Source organism: Orcinus orca, chromosome 14 (genome assembly GCF_937001465.1).
Source record: "Orcinus orca chromosome 14, mOrcOrc1.1, whole genome shotgun sequence".
NCBI lineage: Eukaryota > Metazoa > Chordata > Mammalia > Artiodactyla > Delphinidae > Orcinus > Orcinus orca.
In genome coordinates, this window is record NC_064572.1 from 44,427,401 (window position 1) to 44,450,662 (window position 23,262).

Below are 23,262 nucleotides of genomic sequence, written 5' to 3' on the forward strand. Positions count from 1 at the left end.
AAGGGCTGCAGGTGGGCGCTGCCGCTGTGGGGACCACACTCGCTCCGGGCCTGCAGTGTCAAGATGGTGGCCCCAGGTCTTGGAGCTGAAGGCCTGTCTGACCGGCCGGGCCTCCCTGGCCAGTGGTGCCCAATGGCAGAGCTACCACGTACCCCCGGGGCAGGCTGTGTCCTGCCAGCCCCTCCCTACTCCACGTCTTCTCACCTTCTAACCTAACCAAGCCCACAGCCAGCATCCTCCAGTATGAGAAAGGATGGCATTGCTGCTAGTCTTGGCGGAGGGAAGAGAGTTGGTTGGGATCACACCAGTTTCCTGGTTCTTAATGTAAGGGGGGACAGTCCCATTTCATAGCATGAGACTTAGCTCTGGGCGTCTCTCAAAGATGACCCATGCCATGGTTTTTTGGGTTGATGAGACCTTCAAAGGTGGCCCAGGAGAGGGACAGGAAGGTGATGGGGTGAATAACTCTCCTTCCCTCCAGACTTCTGGGCCAAGATGGAAACCCCAGGGGTCTCACCACGGAGCAGACTCTGGTACCCATGAGTACCACTGGGACCTGTCGCCAAAGAAGCCAGGACAAAACAGCCCCGCTGGCGGGACTCCAGAGGCACTCTCCAGAGACCGGGGAGCTGTGGGTCTCGCTTCCTTTCCTGAGTCCGAGAGGAGGCCCTGGGCAGCAGGCTTCTTCCTCGTTCTTCGGAGAGTTTTCCATGGGGGCTGAGGCTGGGAGAAGCAAAGGGGGGAGGGCACGGCGGGCTTGGGCACTCGGGACCCTCATACACTCTTCTCACCCTCGCTCTGTTCCTTGCTGGGAGGGGTTTTGTCCTGGCTGCCGTCGGGGGGCGCCGGCTTGGCCGCAGGGCTGGGGCTGCTGCTGCTGGATGGCAGGAGGTTGGCCGACTGCAGGACGGCCTCCGAGTGCTCACGAGCTTTCATGCGCAGGGCTGCCACGCTGGCCGTGCGGTTAGTCTGACAGCCGTAGGGGGGGAGGAAGGAGAGCCCCATGGGGTCTGGGACACAGCAAGAGCACAGTGGGCCCCCTGGAAGAAGGAGAAACAACAGGCTGCCATCACTGTCCACATTTCGCTCTCTCAGACTTGGGTGCGGGCAAGGGGCTGATTGATCCTGTTTGGTTCCAAACACTAAAGGGAGAGGTAACAAGTGCTCAGGACCCCAAAGATGCACAGCTCAAGAGATCCAGCTGATAGTCCAAGGGATTACCAGAGTATCAGGGAGAACCGACCAGTCTTGTCTCCCTTACCAACCAGCTGTGTGGTCTGAGACCAGTATCTTGACTTCTCTGAGCCCGGGCTTTTCCTTCTGTAAAATGAAATGATCTCCACCTCACAGGATCATTATGAGGATCCAGTGAAGCAATGCCACACACCACAAACTACGTGTCAAAGCACCCCTAAGAACCCACAAGGGCCCTGCAGGGATATTTTAAATTTTCAAAGGCAAGGGGAAGCCAGCCACATCTGTCGGACACCGTGAAGCTGCTGGACTAGGCAGCTCACAGCTTCATCAGGAGATCTCACTGCACTCCCTTCAAGGATGTCATACATTTGTGAAGCTGGATTTTGCAAGTACCACACAAAAATCCACACGGAACATAAAATGAGGGGTGGTGGCATCCAACCTGATTCCGCGGTTAGAGAAGCCATGCAGAGCCCATTGGTGTAATCCCATTAGAAAGTAATGGTAGCTATTTAAGAATAAAAGAAAAATATTACTTTTCTTTCAATTTATAAGTGATATTTTTCAAATGGCTACTAAGTTGTTGGGACATAAACACTCACTGAGTTACTTGGACCTAACCATTTAATGAACAGAACTGGTAGGTATTTTTTACGGCCCAGGAGAGTCACGAAACATTAACCTGAGGTTCCAGGGACCCTTAGGGCACCGTGAACTAAGGTTTGAGAAGCTCTGATGGCCTCAGTTTGGAAAGCACTCAGCACAGGTCCGATGTGTGAAATGGGACGTAGGGACAATTGCCTGGCCCCGAGCGTGCCGGCCAGCACTGCATAAACCACTCCAGGGACAGGGCCGGTGTTGAGGAGCCTCCCTTCTCACAGGTCACCCTCAACGGTGCATTTATTCAATGACTGGCCCATGAACACCTGGCACTGGTCTCGACCCTAGTGACCACTCAGCAGGAATAAGGCAGCAAGATCCCCGGCCTCATGGAGCACAGCTCCGGTGGAGAGGCACACCACAGCCCAGGCATCCCTCGTGCAAAGGCAGGCGGCAGTAAGTGCTATTTAAAACGGGAATGGAGTGTGATGCTTGGTAGATACCTGAGTGCAACGTCAGAGAAACAGATACGTGAAGGCCCAGGAGAGAGCACGACAGCTGGGGAGGAGCCAGTGCAATGGCACCGAAGTGGGGAGAGCACGGCTCAGAGAGCAGCAGGGCATTCCGAGTGACCAAAGCCAGAGGCTACAGGGGAGGAGGACAGCGGATGAGTCGGGGGCCGCCAGGGCCAGGCGGGACGCAGGGAGGGGAAGCCCCAGCGGGTTTGAGTAGAGAGTGTCTGGAGCTTCACTGCATCGGGGAGAGGATGGGGAGGCTACTGCAGTAACGCAGGCCCAAGGTGACTAGAGGGGAGGTGATGAGAGGTGGCCAGATGCTGGGTTTATGCTCAAGGTTAACACCTGTGCAAATTGTCCTTGGACTGCAGGTGGAGGCTGATGGAAAAGAAGGAATCACAGACGACACCTAGGTTTGGGCCTGAGCACCCGAATGAATGAATGAAGGTGCCATTTCCAAGATGGGGAAAAACAGAGAGAAAGGTGTGTGTGTGTGTGTGTGTGTGTGTGTGCGCGTGCGTGCATGTGTGTGTGCGTGCGTGCATGTGTGTGTGTGCGTGCGTGCGTGCGTGCGTTGTGCGTGCATGTGTGTGCGCGTGCGTGCATGTGTGTGTGCGTGCGTGCATGTGTGTGTACGCATGCGTGTGTGTGTGTGTGTGTGCGTGCGTGCGTGTGTGTGTGTGTGAGGGGATATGGAGAGTCTGGCCGTGGAATCCTGAGGTCCTGATGGCTATCCAAGTTCTGAGGGGACAGTTGAGCAATGCTGACACCACCACAAGCGCAGGTGTGGTGGCCGGAGTCACAGACCTGCACCCAGACTGGGTGGGTGGACACGGCTGCTGACATGACATAATTTGAGAGACTTCCTGAGTCTCTGGACAGGCCAAACGGTGCCCCATGCACCACGTGTGATTCCTGCAGTAGATGAGCATCGCCACAGCCTCCGCCCCCAGCCGGCTCCGGAGCCCCATCCCACCAGGGCAGCAGGAGACGGTGCGCCGTGGCCCTGCCAAGGACAGTTAGTTGGGAGTCAGTGCCTGTCCCAGAGGCCTGAGACCTGGGAGGGGCCGGCAAGGCCAGCCCTCCAGGCTCCACCCACCCCTTGGCTCTTCTGAAAGTGCAGCACCAGCTTTGGGAGAAGCAGCATTGCGAATAGGGAGTATTTTGGGACCAAAATCCGTATTTGTTGAATGAATCCAAGTTCCTCCCTGTGACCTTCAAACCCTTGAGTGCTGGGGCCCCCACTGCCCTCTCGTCCTCCTTCTCATGTGCCGCCCAGGCCTCCTTTCAGATGCTCAAACCACCGTCACAGCGAAGCCCTACACAGGAGCTGTACTCGCTAGAGCAAACACGTGTAGGTACCAGGCACCGCGCTTGTAAGCACACCATGACTTCACGCATCTCAGCTTTGGAACAATCCTAGGAAGTTGGCTCTGTGATTATCCCCTTTTGCAGATGAGGAGACTGAGGTTAAATAGTAAGTGGCAGAGCCGGTCGTCACACCAGGCAGAGGGCCGGCTCCTTAACCAGCGTGTCCCTCCATCTGCAAAGAGGACACGTTCCTCCCTCTCCCTTGGGCCCTTGGCCGAGCTCTGCCTGGGAGTGAAGATACCCTCCCTCCGGCTTGGGGCTCCCTCTCTGTCTTTAGGGCTCCATTTGACCATCATGTCCTCAGGGGGCCCTTCGGGACCTCCTCATCCAGGGCAGGATCCCCCGTTACGCTCCGTCAGAGCTTCACCCTCACATCTTCAGGCACTGGCCACAGGTGGTAAGTGGATCCTCAATGGTTTGTGACTGCTTTCTTGCCTACCTGCCCCTACAAACCCCCAAGGGGGCAAGTATTTTTCTGCTTCATTCACTACTTTGTCCCCAACACCTAGCACAGTGCCTGGGACGGGCCAGGCCTATGGGAAACATCTGTGGCAGGAAGGAGGGAGGCAAGGGAGGGCCGCCCAGCCCCGGGGCCCACGTGTAGAATCAGCCTTCAGCTATGCCAGCAGCTGGGACGTTGCCACCCTCCTTTCCCGGGGACAGCCTTCCCTGTGCCGGAGCCAGGCTCCTTTCTCTCTCGAAGCGCATTTGGGCATCTTTTTCTTCCTTTCCAAACCTGCTCAGAGGCAAAGGAAGCTCACCCTTACCACCACCTAGTGTGGCCTCTCGTCACCATTCTGGCCGTCCTGAGGGGAGGGCATCACTCAGCCCCATGTTCCAGGCAAGGAAACGAGACTCCAGTAACTGCCCAAGTTCTCACAGTTCATGACAGAAGTGGGACCAGAACCTTCCGGTGGCCTTTCCCTTCTCCTCTAGTCTAAGAGGAGGTTAACGTGCGGCCATCACTTCCTGCCTCAGTCTTGACGGAGGGTCCAGTACAGCAGGCAGCAGATGGCAAGATGAGCGCGAGATGAACCACAAGTGCCCAGTTTACACAGGAAATTCCGAGAGCCCGTCCCACACCCCACACCCCTGGCTGGCTCTAACCTGGTCATGTTTCCAGAGACAGCAGGAAACAAACAAAAAGTTACATGGGGTCAAACCCTGTTATCCTGATGGTCCCACTTCTCCCAGTGGCTCAACCAGACAGCCGCACGCTGACAGCAGTCTCAGCCCCTGGGTGGGCTCGGTCCTGGCTGGGAACAGTGCCTGTGCCCTGAGCCTGGGGGGCCATCCCGAGGGCGAGGACCCTCCCTTCAGGGGTGGCCTTCCTCCCCTCCAAGTCCTTCCCAAGGGGAACTCATGTGGGAAGAGAACAGAGCACAGTGAACCCTCTCAGCAGTGGGAGCTTGACTGAGGCTACGGGCTTTGGGGGACCTGCAGGGGCCACAGTCTCCAGGCCCAGGCCTGAGCAGCTGACCCCAAGTCAGGCCAGCCCGAGAGGGGCACAGACTCAATGTGCATGTCTCGGGCTGGTTCTTGTCCCCAGCAAGGCCTTGCTCTGATGTAACATCAAAGAGGGAGTTAACTAGTCTGTGACTCAGTGATGAACATGTCGCCTGCAAGATGAAGAAGAGCCACTTGGACAAGACAGAGCCTCCTGGATCCACAGCTACACCTGCTAGGTCACACCTGCAGCAGGCAAGTCCCCGCAAAAGCCACCAATAACTAGCAATATATTCCTGGCCCACAAAACCCAGATTCAGACGTAAAGAAATAAGTTAACTCACAGAATGGAGGCTGCAGGAGGGAGAGAGACTGTGTGGCCCGCCTAGTTCACCCCCTACACTAGACATGGGGAAACCAGGGACCAGATGAACCCAATGACTCTGGGAGACCCTGGTTTAAAACTGTAAGGGCTCTGCATACAGTGGAATATTATTTGGCCTTAAAAAGGAAGGAAATTATGACACAGGCTACAACGTGGATGAACCTCAAGGACATTATGCTAGGTGAACTAAGCCAGTCAGAAAAAGACAAATTCTGTATGATTCCATTTGTATGAGGTACTTAGAGTAATCAGATTCACAGAGACAGAAAGTAGAATGGTGGTTGCCAGAGGCTGAGGGTATGGGAGTGAAGAGTTAAGGTGTAATGGGCACACAGTTCAGTTTGGGAAGATGACAGAGCTCTGGAGATGGATGGCGGTGACGGTTAATAATGTATAATATATATAATATCAAGCACATGTAAAATAATAAGGACATATTCAACACTTCTGAACTATACGCTTAGACATGGTTAAGACAGAAAATTTTATCATGTGTGTATTTCACCACAATTAAAACTAAAACAAAATAAAATAAAATAAATTCTTAAAAACAAAACTGTAAGAGCTAAAAGAGAGTTCAGGTCAAGGTCATCGGGAAAATGAGGACCGCTCAAGGCTGGAACTCCTTCTTGCCCCTCCAGTGGGTGAGGACCCCCAAAGTGCCTCAGGCCACCCACACACATTTGTGAGAGGCACCCTCAACCGATCTCACCCACCCCATCTCTGGCTGAGAAAGCATCACGCAGTTTGTACACCTCCCTTGAGCCCTGCCTCTGTCTCATGACTGCACTGTGCCCTTTGGGTGGGCATTTCTAAAGCAGGGCAACAGACCGTGAGAGGTGCACCCAGGCCAACAAAAGTCTTTGGCATGAAGCCCCTCACAGACGTCACCCTCTTTCCTCATCAACACCCCAAGTCTGAACAACAGCTGAGTGTCCATCAAAGGGGGGCAATACTCATAGGTGGACTCAAAAACATCTGAACAGCTACCTGGAGGAATGCTGAAAAATGAGCCACTGGGAGTCGCCTCCTCTCCACACTGCCCTGCCCTCCCTGGATGAGAACATGGAAGACGTGCCGACCCAGACGGCAGATGCCGGCAAGACTAAGAGAGGCCATCTGGACAGCAGACAAGATCAAAGGCGAACAAGGAGACAAATCTCATTCGATGATATTTATCAGGGAAACGTGTGAAGTCTGTGCTCTGCACCCAAGGATCCAACTGTCGAGAGGGGCGTGTGTCTCTGCAGTAGAGCACGTGGTCCATATGACTTCACAGTAAGTTCACTGTGACGCCATATTGTGTGGGTTGCCGAGGCAGAAGCTGCAGGAAAAGGGAGGGGAAAGTCATGGTCAGACCGTCAGGCCAGAGGGAGGGAGTTGGGGGGAGGAGGGAAAAGTGAAAGAACTGGGGCCATTGAGGCACAGTGGATATGAGGTAACTGCCTCTCTCTGGGGGTGGGTTGAATAGAAGCAGTGGGTGGAGTGAGAGAAAGAAGGGTTTTCTTTTCTTTACCGTCAGCGTGCTATGCATGTGTGGTGGGCTCTCTCTGGGAGGTGATGGGTTTCTGGTCATAATATCCTGAAGCTCCCTTGACAGGATGTTGTAGAAATCTTCATGCACAATATGGGCTATTGGACAAGTTTTTTAATCCCTTTCAACAAAAAAATGAGTGGTTTTAGAATGGGATGTGAATTACAAAGCTAAGTTTTCCTTCCAATTTTAACGTGTGTTCAGAATTTCAGTTGATTTCAGTTGAACTTAAATTGTCCAACAAACAGCGTCTGCCTTAACCATTTTTTAACACAGGGAAAAAAAAGTGATTCCTACAAATAGGATCCTTTTAGACCTAACTCTTGATTTCTCCATGATTTCACAGTACCAACAGCAGTACGAGATTTCTCCATGTGCCTCTGCCTAAAAAACTTCATCAACCTGGAGCACTACTGAAAACCAGTAGTAGCAAAATAGGGACGCATCCTTTGCAATGTTCAGGGCAGCAGATGAACAGATAGTTACCGAGAAAAAAAACCAGACTCCAAAACGCATGCGCTTTTCCCATGAAAAGCAGTCTCAAAGCCCTCACCACGTGCTGAAAGACTCTTCCAAGTGCACTGCTAACATAAGTTGTTTGTCTTACAAGGCTGCCGCAAGCTTGAAAGCAAGCTTGAAAGGTAATAGCAGAAACATTAATGGGTAATATTGAGAAAAGAGACAAAAAAATTATAAAACAGCCCCAAAAATTAACATGCACAGTAACCTGGGGCCATTTAGTACAAGGCAAGCAAAGTAGCACGTCTCAGGATGGCCGGAAGCCATCCGTCACCGGACAACAACAGGAACCATCACAAGAGATGACGTTTGAAAGGGCTTTGAAAACCGAACAAAGCTTGTGTCTATTAATGATGGGGCGACACAGAGTCGGCCGTGAGAGAGGCTCTGTCCTCCTCTTTATTATGTCAGGGTGGTGACAGACACTTTAGAAAATGTCTACCCCAAAACCAAGTCATAATTATCAAAATCCTATAAAACGAGAGTGGCGATAAGACATCTCTGGGGTCTGAAAGCCGGATACAGCCTGCTGAGGAGGAAGAACGTGGGCTTTGAAGTCTGGCTCCTGACTCCACCGTTAACTAGTCATGGGACTTCTTCTCACCAACGTTCCAAGCTCCAGCTTCCTCATCTGTAAGAGGAGGTAATACACCTACCTTAGGAGAAATTCTATAAAGGACCTAGCACTAAGTCCTGCAACAATTATTATTTCCATGACCCCATACAAAATAAAGGGCAAGAATAATTCACAATTCACAGCTTATTCAAGTTACGCATTCAATTCAGCGGCCGGCGAAGAACTCAGTTGCTCTGAGCATCCCCGGGAGGACACGAAGAATGAACAGTGCCTCGAGATGCGTGACTGTGCTGTGAGCATCCTCCACCCTGCGTATCCCTACACTGTTTTCACAGCTGTGTGGGTTCATTGGTGAAGCCTTTTCCATGAGACCAAAAAGTAGAAACATTTATTCTGCCAATAGAATCTTGAGGAGTAAGCCAAACAAACTTTAAAAGTCTCATCTTTTAATAACCAGATTTCCAGACTTGGGGCTCTAGTTTTCTTTTGTTTTCTTCTTTTCTTTTTTTAATCTATCAAAAAGCTACAATCACCAATGGGATAAAAATTAAATTAGCTACAAAGGAAGTCATCCCCATGTGGCACATAGCACCAAAAAACTATGAATAACCTGACCGCCCGATACGAGAGAGTTGATTGAATAAGTTATAATTGCCATGTTGAACGCACTGAAGCTATGACAAAATTATGTTGTAGGAGGATATTTGGTGCCATAAAAAAAAAATAATAAAATATTAAGTTTAAAAAGTAGGTTAAGAAACAGTAAGTCAAAATGATCCCTTTTTGGTGTAGGTGTATATATTTATATACATACATATACATATATACACAATACATACATATATTTGCATAGTACATACGTATATATGCATATGTGCAGCCATACACCATATCCATATGTGGTCACAAGTATGTATAATATACAATTTTATTTAGCAACAGAAAATATTTATAAATTTAAACTTTTTAATTAAAATTTAAAAATTCTAAATAAGTTCTAAACTAAATATTTTTTTTTTCTTTTGGCTGTGTGGCTTGCAGGATCTTAGTTCCCCGACCAGGGATTGAACCCAGGCCCCCGGCAGCGGAAGCACCGAGTCCTAACCACTGGACCGCCAGGGAATTCCCTAAAATACATACATTTATTAGCGATATATATTTATAAATGGGAAGAAAGCAAACGTACCAGTAGCAAATATTCATAGTGGTTGATTCTGGATGCTAAGATTACAAATGATTTTTATATTTTTCTTTGGGTTTTGCTGTACTTTCCACTTTTTCTAAACTGACCAAGTATTACTCTCACAATAAGAGTGTCTTTTTTGTGACTCATGATTTCCCTTCTCCTTTCATTCAAATGATGGGATAGACGCTCTCCTTTAGGGCAGAGTTCCACTGAGGTTTCTAAGGAATAAGAACTGTACCCTCAGCACCCGGCTGAGACTCCACGACTGCTAATGGCTTCAGTCTGCACTAGAGTAACTGACTGGCGAACATGGAGCTGAGGGCTGACCATGGAAGACCCACCAGGAACATCCTGTCTATCTCCCGTTCGGCCGGGATCGAAGTCAGTGATCCCTGGCATGGGACGCGACCAACCATCAGCCAGCAAAGCCCTTAAAAGGCCACAATTTCTTCCCTCTCACCCTACCATGCATGCCATCACCAAAGCCTGTACAAGAGCCTCCAAGCCCCCAAATGCAGCCTGAAAATTATGTTGTTTGAAGAACTTGCTACCTCTCGGACACTAAATTAAAACACATAGTTAGATTTCCATTAAGTTACAGCAAATTCTGCTGAATTGATCGAATCGGCCTACATTCCTATATGACATCATGCTTTAAAGGCTTGGCCTGAACATAAATACTTAATGTAATAAATACAGTCTGAAATAGTTGATCTCCTTGGCAGTTTAATTGATCTACTACAGAGACTGACAGGAAAAATTAAGTTAGTTCTGTCTCCTCTCTGCCGAAAGCACATTTTCACCATAGAAAGGCACATGAACGGTAATTTTGGTTACAAGTAGAGCTCTCACACATCGATTTCTTGTCGAACGTTCAGGTTAAGGGTAAGGAGTATGGAGCAAGGAAATGAGTAAGTGGATTTATGAGACCTTTCACATAAATACTACAGTTCATTTCTTTTTTTTTGCTTTATAGCAAAGTAAATAAATGAATAAACATATGCTATGATTCCTAACACCAGTTCCTTACAGTTTACAAGGAATATTTGGGTGGCAGTGTTAGTAGACGCCTACAGTATTTAGGCTGAGATTTTTAGATGCAGTGGCTAAGCGTGTTCACCAGTAATCAAATACACAACAGGGTCCAATTCACTCCTGGGTGACTACTACCACAGAACCCCCAAAGTGCTTTCTCCTGTACCTGTGTGACGGTTTTGATTGCCTCTTTACCATGAGTTGTTTATTTTCGTACCCACCGCACCTCCCAAACTTGCAGGGTAAGGGCTTTCACCTATGTCACCCACACAGACCTGATTGCAGAGCTAATATTTCCAATGTGGGTACAAAGTAAGCACTTGAATGTTTGGGGGAGGGAGAAAAGGAGGGAGAGTCTATCTTTTCTGACTGAGGGGGCATATTTTAATTGCTCAAAGGTTGCCAACTCCCAGGTTCTAAGCTTCCTCAATACCCCATGGAAAGAAAAACAATGGTCATCACAGAATTACCCAATCTGATTAATGCCAAAATCCCCAGGTTAATTTGGCAGGTTATGCTGGAGGAGTGGACTCGAAATCCCTCCCTGTCGTAATTCCACGTGTGCACGCACTGTCCCAACATCTGCTTATTCACTCAGCAAATGCTCCCTGACAGGAGTCAGCTCAGCCGACCGTCCCTCATGCTGTGACCCAGTCTCGGGGCCAGCACCAATGTCCCATTTCTGCTTGGATACCTTTGAAGGGGCGAGCAAATGATGACAGCACCCAGATTCAAGGACCCTGGCACAGCCAGAGGAGCAGCAGGGACACGCGTTCTAGGTGATCCGATGCCAATGAGCGGCACCCTCCCTCCCGGCGGCTGCCAGAACCCTGGACGGGCAGCCTGCTTCCCCGCTGCCTCTGGGCACAAGCCAGGAGCCCTCTGCTCAGCTCCCTGCCCTCCAGGGCCCCATTGATTAGCAGGAAGGGCAAACCCATCAGCACCCATAGGAAATGGCTTCTGGAAAGTGAGTTGCAGTTTTTAAAGCCAGAGAATGATAGCAGGGGCCTGTAAAAGGAACGGAATCAATACAGGGTGTGGGGAGCTGGCAGGTGGGACACTTGGGTCCCTGGCTTGTCTTACCTCTGGCAGAGGCACTGTGTGACCTTGGGCAGTCCTAGCCCCTCTCTGAGCCTCAGTTTCCCCCACTGTATCCTGGAGAAGTGGTGGTAACATACACATCAAGGAGATTCCTTACAAATGTTCAGTGCTGGGGTTCTCCACCCCTGCCTTCCTGACATCGGCTAGGCACCAAGAGGCTAGGGCTGACCAGACCACCTCCCCCATGAGGACAGACCATGTCCTGGCCCTCAGGTGCCCTGTTCCCCAAACACCTGCACCTTCAGAAATAAGCCAGGAGCCCCTGCAAGGCTGTGCTGCTTTCCTGAAGCTGCACACACCGCGGACCTCAGGCTGAGAGCCTCTCCCATTGAGGAGTGAACGCCTGCAGGAAGCGGGATCCTCTGCCCCAGAAATCCAAGCCCAGACCCTAATCAGATCCCAGGTGATCTCTTGGCCTCATCCTCATAACCCTAACAACAATCACCAGCGCCTACCGGGCACTTGGATGTGCCAGGCACAGATACACACGCTACAGACCGCAGGCAATATTGGGTATGGCCATGACGACCCTCATTTTACAGATGAGGAGACTGGGGTCTCCTCTAAGTTGGCCTTATAAAGGGAAGGAGGCAGTGAAGGGCCATGGCTGGTCTGACTCCAGAGCCTGGGCTCATCTTGAGGCCACACCATCCTCTCCAAGGACCGTGGCTCCATCCAACCTCACACTTTGTCCCTTCCTCAAACAGCCAGCCTCAGTGCCTTTGCTCATGCTCTTCTGTCAGATGCCTGGAGTGCCCACACCCACTGGTCAGCTCCTACAGCTCCTTCAAGCCCAACTCAAGCATTTCCTCTGGGAAACCTTCCTCATTCCTACAGAGAAAGAGTTCCTCCCTCCTCTGGGCTTCCCCCACACCTTGCATGCCCTTGTTGGCCTCTATGAGGGCACGTTACAGTGTCACAAGTGTCTCTCTCTCCAAGCCCACGCCCAGTCTTGAGCCCCTTCGGGTAGGGTTGTATCTAATTCATCAAAGGATGCTCAGCCCCCCATTCAGAGGCTGACAAAGTAGGGTGCTCAGTGGGTACTGAATGAAGAACGGAAGCCTCCAGCAGTTTCTGGAGCCCAGCAAGTGGTCCGCAGTACAGGGCCAAGGCCAGTAGACTGGGGTCTCCTAAGTGAGGCGGGTCTCCCAGGGCCAGAACAGCACGACTTTCTTTCCTTCTTTCCCCAAACATCACTACCTTTTACTCGGCACCAGACCAGACCCTGTGTAAGGGGCAGAGGTAAGTGGTTTGGAAAGATCTAGAGGTGAGTCAGATAAGGCCAGTGCCCTTAAAGTGCTTAGAGTCAGGATTGGGAAGTTGGATGGGTTCAAAAATAAACATCCCAACTCATGTCATGAGGCCAGAGTATCCTCAATACCTATAGAGTCAGTCTCTACAGAGGGCCTTCAATGAACCACCCTCCCAGTATTCACACCGGTGCGCGGTTCCCTCCACCTAAGTCTGGGCCGGCTCTGTGAGCAGCTTTAATCAATAGAATACAGCAGAAGTGACACTGTGCCTGTTCTAAGTGTAGGTCTTAACAAGACCTGGCATCTTCTGCTTTTACATTCTCAGGATCCAACCTCCATCCAACTGCCACCATGGGGAGAGAGAGAGGAAGAGAGAGAGGGCTTCCAGCCTCCCAGCATCCCTGCCAAGGCACCAGGCACAGAAGTGATGCTGTCTTGTATGTATCAGCCCCAGCTGCCATCTGACTGCAACCTCATGAGACGCCCCAGGCAAAAGCAGCAGCAGAACTGCCCGGCTGAGCCCAGCCAGTCCTTGGAATCGGGAGAGATAATAAAACAGCTGGGCAGTTCTGCTGCTGCTTTTATTATACTAAGTTGGGGGGTAAAGTAAAACAATACTGAAGCCTGGAATGGAGATTATAAGAAAGAGAAAATGATGAGCCAATTTCTTCATGATCATAGATGAAAATAACCCTAAACAAAATGGCAGCCAATCCAGCTATATATAGAAAGGATAACATGTCACATCTAATTTGGGTTTATTCCAGGGATGCCCAGTTGGTTTAACGTTAAACAATCAATCAGTGTAATTTACTGCATTAATATATTGAGAAAGAAAAATCATGTGATTGTCTCAACAGCAGCAGAAAAAGTATTCGATGAAATTCAACATCCACTTATATTCATGATTTTTTAAAATAATAATTAAAATACAACTCTCAGAAAACTAGGGCAAGAGAAAAATATCTTCACTTGATAAAGGGTATCTTAAAAATAAAAAGGCAGACAGCAAACACGATTGTGAAACTGTGAGAGCTTCCCCCTGAGATCAAGAATAGGGCATAAGCCCAGGGTCAGTCACAAAGACCAGATATTGTAGGATTCCATTCAATGAGATATCCACAATGGCAATAGCAGAATGTCCACAATCTATAGAGACAGAAATATTAGTGGTAACCTGGGGCAGGGAGGGTTGGGGGAAATGGGGACTGACTGCTAATAGGTCTGGGGTGATGAAAATTTTCTAAGGTCAATTGTAGTGATGGTTTCCCAACTCTTGACTATACTAAAAATCACTGAGTTGTACATTTTAATGGATGAATGGTATGGTATGTGAATTGTATCTCAATAAATCTGTTATTTAAAAAAAAAAAAACAAGGCAAGGATGCCTATTATCACCACTTCTATTCAATACTGTACTAGAGGTTATGGCCAGACAAAAGCGAGCACAGCCAGACCAAAAAAAAAAGAGAAATAGGGCTTCCCTGGTGGCGCAGTGGTTGAGAGTCCGCCTGCCAATGCAGGGGACACGGGTTCATGCCCCGGTCCGGGAAGATCCCACGTGCCGCGGAGCGACTGGGCCCGTGCGTGGGCCATGGCCGCTGAGCCTGCGCGTCCGGAGCCTGTGCTCGGCAGCGGGAGAGGCCGCGGCAGTGAGAGGCCCGTGTACCGCCAAAAAAAAAAAAAAAGAGAGAGAGAAATAAAAACTATAGTCTGCCCTTCTGTATCCACAGGTTTCGCATCCCCAGATTCAACCAACCAATTGAAATCGATCCGCCAGTTGCTTGAATCCAGGGATATGAAACCCACGGATATGAAGGGCCAACTGCATTCATTATACCACCACATGTTATATAAGGGACTCAGGATGGGTGGGTTTTGGTATGGGGGGTCGCAGAGGTCGTCCTGGAACCAATCCCCCACGGATACCCAGGGATGACTGTATAAGGATTGGGAAGGGAGAGGCAAACCGTCTTTATCGGCAGATGATCTGAGCATGTACACAGAATATCGTTAAGAATTGACAGCTAAACCTAATTACATGGATAAATCTCCCAAACATAATGCCGAGTTAAAGTAGCCAGGCACGAAAAATACAACCTGTATGATTCCATTTATATGTGTACACATGTACGGTTCAAAAAAGTTCAGACTAGACAGTAGCATTTCTGAATGCCTACGCAGGTGGTCAGCGAAGCTGCATTACCATAAAAGTCAGCACCGTGGTTTCCTTTAGGGGGAAGAAAAGTGACATTAGTAGAAAGGGGCACAGGGATTCGGGGGCTTCTGGGGTGCAGGCATAGTTCCAAAGGAAGGGTAGCACATGGGTGCTTAAAATCATTCATTAAGTTCTAGATGCATGTTTTCTGAGTTTTTGATTAACATATTTCATAATAAAACAATTTTAATTGTTTATTTAGATTGTGATTTTTTTTCTTTAATCACAGCACAGGAAAAGTGATTAAGAGAATTAGGGGGAAAATGTTTTCAGGGGACTTGAAGGAGGAAGAGGCTGCCTCCGGCTCTGAGTTTAGCCCTGGTGGGCAAATGTTCATTGGCCAATAAAACCCTTCCAGTCTCAGACTCTGGACACTTTACCCTGGCCTGGAAGCCCAAGGGCCAACGCCAACGTGAAGCAGGGAGGGCACATTCTTGGGTAAGTAAGGGGCCCTGCTCTCAAGGAGGACATGACCAGACCCTTTCCCAGCACTGGACACCCTGCCCCTCGCCTGCCTGCTCGTCCTCACACACATGATGCAGGCCCAGGACTGCTACTCTGATCGCTAGCACTGACTGAGCACCCACTGCGTGCCAGGACATCTCCGTCAGTCCTCACGGCTTCCGAGGCCTGCATGGATGGAGCTCAGCTACGGAGGTGGGACCAGGTGTGTGTGCCTCCAGACTCCTCCCTGCCTGGGCCTCATGTGGGACCACAGGAGCCATCTGGCCTCGCCAGGAGCCGATGGAAGGTCAGCCGTGATGCCCCGCCCAGCTGGGGAGAGTGGCTGTGACTCCCGGGCATGAGCACGGACTGAGTTATGAAAGCTCTCCCCTGGCAGCCGTAATGAATTTCCACCTCACACCCAGCTCTCCGAATCACAGGTTAGAGGCAGCTGGGCCAAGTGCACCAGGGAGAAGGTCTCCGCTGACTGTGGCCCGTTCTGTGGCCAGCACTTCCCCGGAACAAACCCAAGCGCTTCCCTCGGCCATTAATAACTTCCTCTGCATTAATGAATTGTGAACAGGAGGCTGGCCATTAAGACAGTGCAGGAAAGCTCTTTGTGTTGCAAAGGCTTTTTCTCTGGACACCCATTATTGTTATGCAAACCCTGACTTCATGGGGTAGGGTCCCGCTGCCTTTTTATTTTTAAGTTTCCGTGGGACACTCAATCAGGAAACACTGACTGCATGCCTGGCCAGGATGTGCCCTCTCTGACCACCCCAGAGTACAAAGCACATCACTGGCTGTGTGAAGCCCCAGGGAGGGAATGGATGCCCTGACCAGCAAATCCTACCAGGGACGGGAAGGAGCTCCCATCACAGCCAGAAATCAGAACAATGAGGGGTTACGAGGAAAAGGTGAATGTCAGCAGCGACACAGTTCAGAAAAATGGGAGAAGTTTGGGAGGAAAGACATTTCAGTTGGTCTTTTAAAGATGAGTGGGACCCAGTGACTTGAAAATGAGAATGGAGGAATCTGATTCATAATAACGGTGTTGACGCACACCTCCCACTGGTCCGACGCACACCTCCCACTGATCCAACTCACACTCTCCCCATTTGGTCCTATAAATCCAGTCCTGTGATGGTCAAATCCCCAATTTACAGATGAAGAAGCAGAGGTAGAGATTCCCAGTACTTAACTCAAGACTTACATGGCCAGAGAATGGAAGAATGAGGATTCACACCAGGCAGGACGTCCAGAGCCCTTGCTCAACGCTGCTGCGCTAGTTCACTGCTTGATAATTAAAGGAGGAAATTTCCACAAGTGCCTGGTTTTCAGTTACCTGGCTCTGTCGCTGGTGGGCAGTTTTCTGGCCCCCTCTGATGGGCACAGCCCAATGCCCATCCACATCTCCCTGCCCAGCAGAGCGTGGAGGCAAGTCTGCCACACCTCTGCATATAGACACTCTGTTTACCCAGCCACCCCAAAGGGGTCATAACCTCCTGTCCTTCAAGGGCGCCGGCCCCACCTCCCACCCTTCCCAGGCTCCAGATTGCTTGGGCAGCCTTGCTGACCTAGCCAGACCCATCCCTCTGTGAACACCCCCATCCACACGCCCCAACACTGAACCTGCTGAATAGGTGTCCCCAGGGCTCCAGCCCCAGAGCTGCATCTCAGCCACCTGCCCAAGCCTGGGGACCTGGCAGCGGAGCACAGTCCCCCAGCACAGCATGTGGCAGAAGGCGAAGCTCCGGAAGGTCTCTGCCCTCACCCCTTGGCCTGAGGCAGAACTGCCGAGCCAGCTCAGTGTGCGCTGTGGCAGTTCTGAGCTGTGCAGATTTTCCAAAGCCAGGGGTCGTTTCCAGCCTCATCTTGGTTTCCCTAGCTCTCGAGCTGCTTCCGAATCCCAGGCCCCTGCCTTCAACAGGTGTCTCCAGGGAATGAAAATTAGGGCCTCTAATTTCCTAAGAAAACCATAATCTGCTACTGACGTCTCAGTCTGGGTGCTAAAGCTCAGCAAAGCGGCTGAGCGACCTGTTCCTCTTCACCTTTTCTGGGCCACTTCCCCCACAACCTAAAAATAAAAAAGCAGAGTCTAGATCCACCCGCATGTTCTGGGCCACAGTCATGGAGCTGCCAGGGCCCAGCCCACCCGGCCGTTCACATTGGAAGCAGGGCTTGGTGACACCCCACAGCTCTGTGCTCCGGGAGTCCAGTTTCTTGGGCATCCCCCACCCCAGCACATTCCCTCTATATCCAGCACCCCGATCTGCCCCTGCTTGCCCTTTTCCTCCCCCCAGTGCCACCTGCTCCAGGAGCTGATGGCCAATATTCCAAGAATGCCCTTGTTTTCAGAGCACATTCAAAGCCAAAATGTTTCCAGGGAAGTGAATTCAACAACTACTTAGAGGACCTAAGGAGTTCAAGGACCGGTACTCAAAGGAATTCAGCAAACCGTACCTCAACAACCCCCAGGCTCCCCTACAAACACACTTGGAGGCTCTCTCAATGTTTCCCTGGAAGAGACTTCACATCTGTCACAACAACACCTAGAACCGAAAGACCGGGACCCCCAAATCAGAGTCCTTCGACTTGTAACTCTATAGAATGCTCTGCAGGCAGTTAGCTCTGGGACCACTCGCTGGGAGGCTCCATGTGCCCCCAGGGAGAACCGATCCTGCCTGGGCACTGGGAGCCCGGATTCCCCTCACACCCAGGCCGGGTGCTGGCGTAGCACAGCTCAGCCTTGGCTTGGATCCTCAAGCCCTGGTCTGGAGCCTCAGGGCTGGAGTCTCGGGATTGACACCGAGAGTGCTGTCTGGGGCAGGGCCAGAATAGTGGTGGCCTCTCCAGGACACCTGCTGTCTTTAGTCCAGGACCATATGACCCCACTAGGACCACAAAGCCTGGGGAAGGAAACCTGAACACTGGTTTGAGTCCAGAAGCTGAAATTCACTTTGATTCTTTCTTGATGATTTGCAAGTTGCCTCAGGCCCGGAGAAGTGGGCTGGGATCTCTGGGCTGGAAGGGGCTGCGGCGCTCAGCTCACAATGGTTCTGGGCTCTGGGTGAGTCCAGATTCTTCCCCCAGGGCTCATGCCCAGTGGACCGCCAGCTGTCCTCACTTGCCAGGCAGAAGCAGGGTGGGGGTCAAAAGCCCCTACCACAGGTGCCCACCCAGAGGAATGAATGAATAAATCATGGCCGGAGGAAAAAGCACACCAGGATCCTGTGGAGATCAGCCTAGATCTCAAAGGGGAGATCTCGCTGATATGAGTGACCTGTGAGCAAGTGGCTTTCCCTCCGGGAACCTCAGCTTCTCGTTTGTAAAAAGACGGATGGGTATGGAAGCCCAGGTGTGTGCCTTCCAGCACACACGTGCGTGAAGCTCCTCACAGCTTGCTGAGGGGGCCCCCTGGTTGGCCAGAGGCCCCTGGAAGCAGAGCTCAGGCCACCAGCTCTGCCAGCACCTGGTCGCCCAGCCACCTCTGGGGGTGAACTCAGGAAAGGGAGGCCAGGTCACAGCCCAGAGGTCCGGGCACTGAGCCAGGCCTAGAAAATTGGGATTGCTCCTCTCTTGGGCCTAAACTGGGCCATGCACTTAATTTCTGTAGCTGGGGAACCCTCGGAGAAAAAGACGTAGGCTGCAAGAGTCTGCAAGACGTAGGCCTCAAACCACTTAACAAATGTTCCGGAAAACAATCGAGAGTTGAATCCCGGGGCACCCAGAACCTGACTTGCAGGTACACGCTTGTTACCCAAGGTTCTGAGGCAGAGGCAGGTCCCCCAAGCGCATCTCCAAGGACGGCCGAGCCCACCTGGACTGGAGCGAGGCTGTGCTGCCACCTCACAGGGTCAGGAGCTCTTAGAATGCAAAGATACCCCAACCAACGCCAGCTGTTATTGCAGAGCCATCCCAGCTCCACTGACCTCCTGTGCAGCTCTGGAGCCTCCCTGATACATCGTTTACTACTCTCCTCTACCGTGAGAATTAAACGGGACCACACGTGAGACCACCGGGCAGAGGACAGAAAAGGTTTTCAATAATCACTCATTTCCCTCCCTTTCCAACACCACTTAGCTTGCCAGAGACTAAAAAGCCAGCTGCTCAGAGAGGCCAGATAGCAAGGGCCTTGGTGGGTAAAGGGGTCAGGATGAGCTACAGGAGGGGAACTTTGCCGGGGGAGGCCTGAAGAGGAGCTACGAATGCAGCGAGAAGACACAGAAAGCAGAGATGGGAGGGGTGGAGGAGAAGCACCCCCCACAGAAAGGCAGTCCGCAGGCTGGTCTGACCAATGATGCGCTCATTTGGCCCAAAGACTTGGAGGCCGCATTTAAAAGATGGGACTATTTTGGGCTTCCCTGGTGGCGCAGTGGTTGAGAGTCCGCCTGCCGATGCCGGGGACGCGGGTTCGTGCCCCGGTCCGGGAAGATCCCACATGCCGCGGAGTGGCTGGGCCCGTGAGCCATGGCCGCTGAGCCTGCGCGTCAAAAGAGCCAAAAGATGGGACTATTTCAAATAAAAATCCAGATTTCCAGCTTCTCCTGAAATTTCAATAGTTCTGGCAATGTGGGGTCCACAGACCCACTTGGCCACCATCGGCTGACGTGAGCAGTAGTTGACCCTGGAGTGGGCAAATGCTCCCCAGCCCGCCTCTGTCGAATCTCAGGGAGCCCCTTAGCGTGCTCCTCACATAACTGCTTCTGACGTAGAGAAACGTGCCTTTTCCCCACCCCTTTCTCACAAGTGGGAGAATGACGTATAGACCAAGACGGCTGCGTATCTGGGGGAGCACAGACAAAGCCCACACACACTCGCTTCGCTCATCGCCTGCCCGGCTCTGGAACTATCCGAGTGTGTCACCTGCCCCAGCACACCTCGTGTCCCTGATCGTAGCCAGGAAGACCTTCCAGTGGGGATGTGCAAGCTGTGCCCTGGCTTGGTGAGCACACTGTGATTTCCAGCACTTCTGCCGGATCCTGACACCCCAACGCCCCATCCCTCCATCAGAGGAAAGTCTGTTTCCAGCGAAGCAGGCACAGGTCAGGCCCCAAGGGAAGCGCTGGGGTTGGGGGAGTACATACGAGTAAAGGAAGAAGAGGAGAATGACAGATTTACCTGCCCCTCCCACCAGCCCTTCTTCCTTCTGCTCTGTCCTCTGTCTCCCTCTTATCAGTGCCTTCAGCCTCGCAGTGGCAGGCAGGCACTCCCACCCTCCCTGCCAGCAGCCAGGCCCTCTCTCCACTCGTTCAGACACCTCAGGCCTCCACCAGGGCCTGGGCTCTGCCCCAGACCCCTCCCAACTGCCCCAGCAAAGAGACGTGGGATTCACCTTCAACTCGTGAGGCTGGAGTGGGGCAAGCAGAGAACATTGATAAAAGAGACGGTTACTCTCAGGAACTGAGCTGGGCCTCACCGAAGCAGAGAGGATTTCATAGATGGACACAGGATTGCTCTTCTGCCCAGAGCAGCTCCTTGAATGATACCCAAGTCCCAGTGGTAATCTCCTTCTGGAAGCCCCTTCCAATTGGGACCCCATCTTCACAGTGCCCCCTCAGCCTATTGTGTCTGTGAATACGCCCCAAGGCCACTCTGTGGCAAGGGGCTCTACTTGGCCCCTGGAGCACACAGACCCTGGAGCTGAAGGGAGCACTATCAGGGCACGGGGTGCAGAGCTGGATGGAGCTGAACCCCATCAACCCATGCCGGCCATCTGAGCACGGCGACTTGCCCAGCTGCCTGGACCACTCAGAAGTGGCTCCAGGCCTCAGGGTCCCTCCTCCTACAGTGGAAACTCCAAATGCAGGAGTGCGGCATCCAAGGCCTGCCCCTCCACCTGGCCCCTCCACCTGACCTCTGGGCACTCTCCTGTGGGCACCCAACATACCAGCCATTCATTCCCCAGACAAGCCTGGTTCTTCTCCCTGCGCCTGGCACTCTGCACGTGTTGTTCCCTGTGCATAGAACACCCTTCTCTCCCTTCGGAGATTCCCTAGAGAGGCTCCATCATGTCCTTATTCAGGCTCCAGAAACTACATTTGCAATGCAGATTGCCAGTGTGCGTGTGCGTGTGCGTGTGTGTGTGTGTGTGTGTGCACGCACGCCCGTGTGCAGACGCACGTGCGAGACCAACCTGCAGGAGGGGGAACCTCTCGAGGGCAGGAGACCCCAGACCTGAAAACAGAGCACACAGGAAACATCCTAGGGGGGCCTCTCCCACTGCCTATTATGGGGAAAAAGCCTACAGCCCGCACCTGCACTCCCATGTCCCAGACCCACTGTGACGGACAAACCCCAACACTTAACACTCACTGTCCCAGATGAACTCTGGGGCCCAGCCCTGCTCCCGGCCAGCACAGCTGCTTGGTCTCCTCACGGGAAGAGTGAGTTTGGGGCCAAGAATTGAGAGACACTGGATGGACCCATTCATCCAGTAGGGTTGACCCAGAAACCCCCAAAGGACAGCCCCACCAGAGTCCTTCTCTCTGGGCCTGACAAAAATGCCCCAAATGGTTTCCATCCTTCAGACAACCACAGCCTTTGAGAAGACAGCAAATCTTAGAAAACCACAAATCCTAACCCCTGACATCAGGAGGCCCCAGGGAAGGCAGGTGGGGAGGCTGCACGTATGGGGAGGGTCCTCACGAGCTGGAACAATGGTCCATCGCAGGCCTCACCCACGAGCTGCAAGCTAGCACCTAAAACTGGTACCAACAGGAGGCAGCAGTCAGTGAACATGCAATGGCCCTTCTGAAACAGCCCTCTCTCAACCAATTCCGCAGCTGGTGCGGTGAGATGACATTCACCCTCATTCTCAGGCCATGTAGAAAGCAAACAAGATAGCATGTGTGGAAACAGATGCCGTTCATGACCCTGGCTGTGATAGACAGAAGGAGAGAAGGAGCTACACCAGCCCCAGGTGCAAGGATGGGCCCGCCCAAGCAAACAGAAGAGGCAAACCATCTCCATGATCCCCCTGGAGGCGCTGCAGGCAGGCAGAGCCCCCGCCCCGCACCAGCAGGCAGCAGAGCCCAAACTCACCTTTCAGGGAAGCAACGTGTGACAGGGCCTGGGCGTACGTGGCCGTATTCAGGAGGGTCCCCGGCAAGCAAGAGGGGAAGAAAGGCCCTGTGGGACCGACAGTTCGCCCCAGGCTGGCAGTGAAGGAAAATGACACACTGAGTTCCCAATCCCGGGTGCCCGCCAGCCCTCCAGGCCCTGGGTTCAGCCAGCCTCACCTCTGCTGGGCCTCCAGGACCTCCTTCTTGCTCCGGGCCTGGTCCCCAGGGGGCGGGGAGTTGATATTCCTCACAGGCGGTGGTGTCACCTCTGCCATGGGCTCCTTGGCTCCTGGCTCCTGGTCCGAGGCCCCTCTCTCCGTTTTCCTCCATTTGGCTCTTCGGTTCTGGAACCAAACCTGAGTCCCCGAAGGAAGCACACACCCAACAGAGGCAGAAAATCAGACAGAAGGAGGCAACCAGAACCTAAACCCAGGTGCCTGGTCCCCGTGCCCCCGGCTCCCCTGCAGTAGGCGTGCGGGAGCACAGCCTCCTCTCTCTAAAGATCTAGCAATGCAGTGCCCTCCGAATTGCAGCTTCAGACTCATGGGTGGGTCAGAAAACCAGAGCGGAAGGTGTGACAGGCATTTTTTAATGAGTGTGAAATCATTGAAAGTATCCGAATGCACTGCCCACAGCAAGGGTCAAAGTACTATCTTGTGGAAATACTCAGGGTATGCAAGTACACTTATCTGATGTGAAATGTGTTTCCTACGGGGAGACGGGGGATTCGTCATCAAAGCAGTTTGTAAAATACTGCCCTGGGGTTTCCTCATCAAAAAATACTCATTCTCTCATCCAGCAGGTTTGGCCGGAGTG

The 23,262-nt window shown here is 52.0% G+C and overlaps 1 protein-coding gene across 1 annotated transcript in view; it reads right to left on the bottom strand.

Annotated features, from left to right (window-relative positions):
• Positions 1–774: 774 nt before the first annotated feature.
• Positions 775–23,262, bottom strand: part of DRGX (dorsal root ganglia homeobox) — a 30,559-nt gene continuing 8,071 nt past the window's right edge. The window contains exons 4-6 of the mRNA XM_033417598.2: positions 22,624–22,802; positions 22,427–22,539; positions 775–1,040 (exon numbers count right to left, since the gene is read on the bottom strand). Of these exons, the coding sequence (XP_033273489.1) occupies positions 775–1,040; positions 22,427–22,539; positions 22,624–22,802 (558 nt within the window). The remainder of the gene's footprint in view (positions 1,041–22,426; positions 22,540–22,623; positions 22,803–23,262) is intronic.